This window comes from Serinus canaria, chromosome 10, assembly GCF_022539315.1.
Source record: "Serinus canaria isolate serCan28SL12 chromosome 10, serCan2020, whole genome shotgun sequence".
Lineage (NCBI taxonomy): Eukaryota > Metazoa > Chordata > Aves > Passeriformes > Fringillidae > Serinus > Serinus canaria.
This window is the reverse complement of record NC_066324.1, coordinates 469,418-476,405: the sequence shown is the minus strand read 5'-3', so window position 1 is coordinate 476,405 and position 6,988 is coordinate 469,418. Positions and strand designations below refer to the sequence as shown.

At 45.8% G+C, this 6,988-nt stretch overlaps 1 protein-coding gene across 1 annotated transcript in view; it reads right to left on the bottom strand.

Moving 5' to 3' along the window:
* Positions 1-502: 502 nt before the first annotated feature.
* LOC115484158 (uncharacterized) overlaps positions 503-6,988 on the bottom strand; it is a 7,668-nt gene continuing 1,182 nt past the window's right edge. Inside the window, exons 2-3 of the mRNA XM_050978539.1 lie at positions 2,114-2,225; positions 503-963 (exon numbers count right to left, since the gene is read on the bottom strand). Coding sequence (XP_050834496.1) covers positions 804-963; positions 2,114-2,225 — 272 coding nt within the window. The 3' untranslated portion in view covers positions 503-803. The remainder of the gene's footprint in view (positions 964-2,113; positions 2,226-6,988) is intronic.

Here is a 6,988-nt window from a genome sequence, read left to right as displayed (position 1 = left end):
AGCGCCCCGAATCCACCCCTGATTGGCCGAGCTGGCACGTGGTCCGCATTACTGCGGGATGGGGCGTGGCCTGTCCCTCCGGGCCCCGCCCCAGCTCGCGCCCCGCCCTGGGGCCCGCCCTGAGCCCCGCCCCGCCCTGGGGCTCTCCTGCCCTGGCCGCCCGCTCGGCCCCGCTCGGCCCGCTGTGCCCGCTCGGCCCCGCTCGGCCCCGCTCGGCCCCGCTCGGCCCCGCTCGGCCCCGCTCGGCCCCGCTCGGCCCGCTGCCCGCGCTGCCCCGGCTGCAGGAACCTGCCGCTGCCGCTGTCTCGATCCCGACCCGCCGCACCCCGCCCAAGGCAGGTCGTGCCAGCACGGCCAATGCCGGTGAGCTCCCGCCGGCGCTACGGCGCAGGGTCTTAGCTCCTTCCGCCAAGATGGACAGAGCGGTACAGCGACCAGCTCGGATGCTCAAAACCGTGAGCGGGGCTCAGACCTTTGAAAGAATAAATCAGGGGCGAAGGGGTATTGGCTTATAGTTTAGTTTAGAATTTAGTCACTTAAATACAGAAGTCCAGGGAGATTTTTAAATGCTTGGTGTTGAGTTGTTCCAATACCCACAATAAAGCCATAGAAGACAGCAGTTCTAAAGACTCCAAGGCTTGCTATTGTCATTCCCCTTTCTTATCTCTCCTCCATTGCTTGGCCATGAGCAGATCCCTTCCTGGTGGTTCTTCCTTCTAAGAAGAACCTTCTTTTCAATTAGAAGCAAGTATAATGGTCTCCAACGATAAATCATGGAATTTCCTGGATTCCAGACCCATGAGCTACAAGAACAATCTGAGCTTTGCTAGCTGCCAGTGCAAAGCTGATGTGAGCTGTACTGGCAGGCCATGGTGTAGGCAGGAGTTCTTACTGTCTGGGGTGACCAGAGAGGCCATATCTTCGGGCACAAGTCCTTGTTGCTCACAGTTCTGGCAGCTGCTGCTGAAAAGAAGTTCAATGCAGATGGCCTTAAGCTGAGACATAAGAGATCTGGATTAGATATTAGAAAAATTGTTGCCACTGTTGGAGTGGCCAGGCATTGGAACAGGTTGCCCAGGGAAGTGGTGGAGTAACCACCCTGGCGGTGTTCAAGAGGTGTCTGGGTCTGTGTCTGCACCATGTGGTTTAGGGGTTACAGTGGTAGTGCTGGATGGATGGTTGGACTGGATGATCTTGAAGGTCTCTTCCAACCTTGGCAATCCTATGATGCTATGTGCAAAAGCTGAGCAACCCCAATGTATGAGACTTCTGCAGGTTGAAGGAAGAGCCACCAAAAAGTAGATTCAGGTAGAAAAATCCATGTCTTTTCTGACAGAAAAGGAAGGACCACCCTGTGCCAATGCAGTTGGGTAGAAAAGCAACCCAGCTATTGTTAAATTACACAAGTCAGCAATAATATGCAGTGTTTCCTAAAACAGTGTCAGGTTCTGCCCTGCAGTGAGCAGGATCTCCACAGGTGAGCTATAGTTTATAAACTTGATGGGCAGAGAAGTCAGCATCCTGCCCTCTTTCATTCTTTTGTACCCACCAAGACTGCTGTTGAAACCTCATAAGGCTCAGAAAGTTGGCATTTTGGCAAACATATATGAACTTATAGTGTCACAGGACTCTGGCAAAAGATAGTCAGGGAAAAAAACCAACCACAGAAAGGGAGAAAAATATAAAACTATTATCTCTGCAGGCTACAGCTGATGTTACTAGCTTATGGAGTTTTCTCAAATTTAAATCTTAAATCAAAAGATGGTCTAGTTCTCCACAGATAAATTAAGTAGATGATGCAATAGGTCTTTTTCACATTAAACTCTGGTGACACCACAGGCTAAAACCTTGTAAACAGGGAGAATTAGTTTATCAGAAGGGTTTCATTCATTTCTGTGTGTTGTAACCTGCATGGCAGCAATAATTTAGTTTTAGAGAATTGCACTGAACAGGTAAATAAGTGAATAAAATAGTAAACCTGAAAATAAATTCTAGTGCTAGTACATTAAATTCTATCATGAAAGAAGGGTTCTAGATCATGGAGGGAAAACATGACAACAACACATGAAGGTGAAAAATATTCAGATATTTTCGTACCAGCTGATATAAGTACCTTCTGTTTTCTGGTGATTCAGTCTTGGTACTTGCTGCTTGTTTTTGACATGGTAGCTTTCCAGAGCCGCAGCTTTTCACTGCAGTGCAGAGATGCTCTTCCAGCTGGCTTTCTGCCAAGGAGAAATGAAACAGGAGACATGCAAACTGGAGTGAAAGCTTAAAAAGAATATCCAAACACAGACTAGAAGCTCTGGGGAAGACTTTACAATTAAAACACTCATTCTGGTGATGTGATCCATTTACATTCTTCTACTGTACCATCAATTAATAGAATGATGGTATTTCTGTTGCTTTCTAATGTGACTCAGAGATATCTGTGGTCATGGTAGAATTGCAGTAGAAAAGGCTTGTATCCTGAGCGTGTGTGCACTGCACGAGACAGTGAAATTAGGTATTTCCAGTTTACTGAGTTCTTCCTTTCCCCTGTAAATTCACACTCCACAACCATATAATAGACCTGTATAGAAATTATGGTGTAAGCTTCTGGTTTCATGCACTGCAGCAGTAGCTGGCACCCCCATGAAAATCAAAAGCTGACTGTGCTGAATGTAGATATTAGAGGTCCTGACACACACCACAGAAGGAGAGCAGCGAAAGCATACTAAAGGATTGCTTCAGACTGAAGGACAACAAGTCATAGGTAAACGACCTTTATAAAAGGAGATTTAGAAAGTAGGATCAAAATAGTGTAAAAAGGATTTTCATAATATTGTGAGAAGAACAATCTACACTATTTCAATTCCTCAGTCCTTCAGCCTGGAATGATTACTTCCTGTGCTTGCCAGCTAAAAATTTCCAAGTGGATAAAAGTACTTCAGGGAATCAGAGACCTGTGACAGTACCCAAGTGAGGATAATGCCTTTAATGGTGGTGAAATGTATATCATTTTGGCCCTGACATTTCTAATAAGCAGAGAAAAATTAGGTGACTACCTAAAGGGACTTTGTTCAGGTCTTGATCTCTCCTGTGGTGAACACAGCCATCCCTACATGGAGCAGAAGAACCCAGCACTGATAGTGCTTTTATGTACAGATGGCGTCTTATGGTTGTTTTACAATACATACTGACACTTCCAGAATGTATTGTAAGATAGAGAAACAGAGGGCTAAGCCTTTCAGTTTGACCAAACCACATTTTTGCTTCTATTTAATCCCACGGGTAATCAGAGTAGTACTCCTATTCCTCCCATTTTTTGTCTTACAGAAGGTGTGGCAAGATACTATCTCCTGTACAATTTGGAACAAAGCACTGATCAAGGCCAGGATATGAGGGCAGATGAAATTATCAGGTATAGTCATTGTGTCAAGTAACTGAGGTCTTTGGAATTAAAAGACATGTTTATCAGGCATTGAAAGGTACTAATTCGTACTTTTATGGCAGTCCTTCTTTGAAGCCAAGGTGATTTTTTGATCCATTAAATATTGAATACAAACTGGCGAGAATCTGTACCTCTTTGTTTCATCTTTCCACATAACTAAAGTCAAAATAGTATAGCTGAAATCGTAAGGCAAAGTACAAGTCTGAAAAATCGAACATTACTGACATTTTTTTGCAGACTAAACCATCCGTGTAGGTTGCCTGCAGCCTTACTGAACAGGGCAAAGAAATGATAATGCCACACTTTCTACCATAATTCTGCATGTCTTTCACAACTTCTCCTGCTCAGTAAAGTCAAGCACTGATTTCAACATTTCTCCAGAAAAAGGTGCAAACAAACTGCACGATTCCGGGTTGTAATGAAATAACTTAATTGCAGTATTTCATAGTGCATTTTGTGCGATTGACAAGGTTGCTACTGTTCAGAGAAAGTGATGTGCACGTAAATGAAGCGAACGCTTGAGAAATTAATTTGGTCTGGCGATCGCAGCCCCGCCTGGCATGATCGAATATCTGAGCGTTCTCGTTGTGGCATTCATGTGGTGAACGCTTTCGTGTGGTCAGCCTTCCGCAGACTAAAGACACACATGCCCTGCGGTAGCGGTAAGAGCCCTTGCCGGAGGGGGCAGGACCGCCCGGGGGCGGTACCGGGGGCGGTACCGGGGGCGGTACCGGGGGCGGTACCGGGGGCGGTACCGGGGGCGGTGTCAGGGGCGGAGCGGAGGGCGGTGCTGGGGGCGGTACCGGGGCAGTGCGAGGGGCGGTGCTGGGGGCGGTACCGGGGCGGTGCGAAGGGCGGTGCGGCGGCGGTGCCGGCAGGGGCGGTGCCAGGAGGGGCGGTACCAGGAGGGGCGGTGCCAGGGAGGGGTGGGGCGGGGCGGGAGGCCGGCCGGTCCCGCCGGCGGCGCCAGCCTGTTGACGGCAGAGCTGCGTCCGTTTTCGTCGATTCGGGCGTGGCCGCCGCCGTCTTCATCACCCGAGTTCGATTTCCCCGCGGAGTGCCGTAGGGAGAGCGGGCAGCCCCGCGGCGGGGCCCGCGAGCGCTGGGGCGCCGCAAGCCCCGTCTGGACAGTCCCGGCCGCGGCGACTCTGGGAACGTCGGGGCCGTGGCCGCTGCGCTCGGGGCGCCCCGGCGGAGCGGGACGGGACGCTCCGAGGAGCTCCGCGCCGTGACCGGCGCAGTCCGGGAGCAAGTGCGGAAGGCGGCGGTCGCTTCAGCTCCCCCCGGGGACGTGGGTGCCGTGCCGGCGGCTCGTGGTGACTCGCCCGTCGGCAGCACGCCGGGCCGGACTCATGGCCGCGAGAGCGGTGAATGCCAGGCGCTATTTGTTCCCAAAGTCATGGCGCAGAGAATAGTGCATACGGAAATTGGCCGGGTAGCTTCTAAATGCGTCTGCATCACAATAAGTGCAATACACGGCACAAGACATAAAGCTAGTTTTCAAAATATAAGTAGCATCCTTAGTCTTTTAGTAAGCTTAGCTATCTTGCTGGATATCTTTATTTGTTGTAACTAATTCTCATTTGAAATCTGTCACTCTTGCGCCGAGGTTGGGGCAGGAACAGGCGAGAGGCAGGATCGTAGAAAGACAAAGGCTTTATTCAAAGGAACCACACGGTTTTTATAGAGTGGTACGATAGATTCTATTCTACTGGCTAACTAACAGAAACATCTTTCTCACGCACTGTCCTCGAGAGGAACAGAAAAATAAAGTAAAAGAACACTACCTGCAAATTGCTTACAGTCAACAAGTTATCATATCTTTCTAGCTCTCTAAAACTTCTCACAAGCTGCTGTGAGAAACGCTTGTGGTTTCTCTCTCTGTCCCATGGCATCCACAGAAATCAGGATCTGGAATTTGGTCTTTTTTCTAGGAATACCATCCAGTTTTGAAGATGAGGCTTAGGGCTGCATTGGGACATGGAGAACCAGATTCAAAGTGTGAGTAATGAGAATGAGGAATAGCAGTCCTGCTTATTGGCTCCCATAATTAGTGGTCTGCATTGGAAAGGAGCTTTTGGATGAAAATCAACTACAGTGTCAGCCTGCTATTGCAAATTCTGTAAGATACAAGAATTTGTAAAAATCCTCTAAATATGAAGAATCAGTCACCATACCTTCATTCATTGGAAGTCTGGTGTTGGACATGTTTTGTTTGAAGCAAAAGGAAGCAAAGATTCATTTTGCTCTTTTATTTTCTTAGACAACGGTAGCCATCTTAGTAGTTTATAATTAGACTCAGAAAAAAGGCAATCTGTCAGCTGAGGAAAAATACTTAAATGAAGACATGTATATTATAAAGAAAGCAGAGCATTTATTTTCATAGCATAATAAAGCTGGAAAAAGTGGGATTACAAATTTGACACAAATAACAGCCAGTCAGCTTCAAAACACATACAGATTTGGCTTTTACAAATTTGACCACCTGGACTGAGTTTTCAATTTTGTCCTATTCTGATTCATATAAAAGTATTGAACTGCAATAAAAACAAGACTGAGAGGAGATTCTTGAGATAATGTAGTCCAACTTCCCATTTCAGACCAAGATCAAATATACCCAGTTGTTTAAAAAATCCCCAACTTAAATGTCAGAAATGGCATAATTTTTAGAACTTCTTTAGGCTTACTTTTCAAACATTTTTACTTATTTCTGTTTAGTCTTTAATTTACACCTACTTGCAGTTCATGAAAGGAAATTCAGTTGTCCTTTAAACTGTGCATATTATTGAGAAACAAATTATTTGCCATCAACTTTTTTTCTATCTGGAGAATATTATCATAGCCAAATCTTTTGCCATCTTCTCATAGATGCAGGGCTTAGCTTAGGCCGTGCCAATGAAGAGTAAAAGAATTACTTCATGCATCTAAGGTCTGCATACTACACTCAAGTATAATGCTTACTGTTTGCTCCTTTTTTTTTTTGTGGCAGCAGAATGACAATGACTCAGTTTGTGAGGCACTATGGCCCCCATTGCTTTATTCTGCAGAAATACCATACAGCCCAGCAGCCCCCTCCTGAATTTGTGCAGTCAGTTATTTAGTCAATTACTTAATTTTATATAACATTGTTCTTACCTGCATTATATACTTTGTCCATTTTCCAGACCATTTTAAAAAACTTCCTTCTAGTACTTCTAAAAGCTCTCAATTTCAAATTGCTTGTGGATTAATAAGTGTACTATTTTTGTGACCAAAGTGATTAAAGAAAACAGTTGACTAGGAACAGCACGCTAATGTTTGAACCCTCACTTAAATGTACTTGTTTTGAACTGAGGATTATTACTTTCTGAGGATTAATACCAAACAAGTTTTTTCCTTACCTTATTGAAACTTCATCACCTCTATGCTTCCCTAGTTTGCTTATGAGAACCCCATATAGATACAACTTACTTTAGTAAAGTTGTTATTCTGCCACTTACGTCCTGTTGCTCTGACATAAGGTATCAGAACAACGTTTACACCTTGTCTTTTGAGATCTGTGTCGGCTGTTAACTC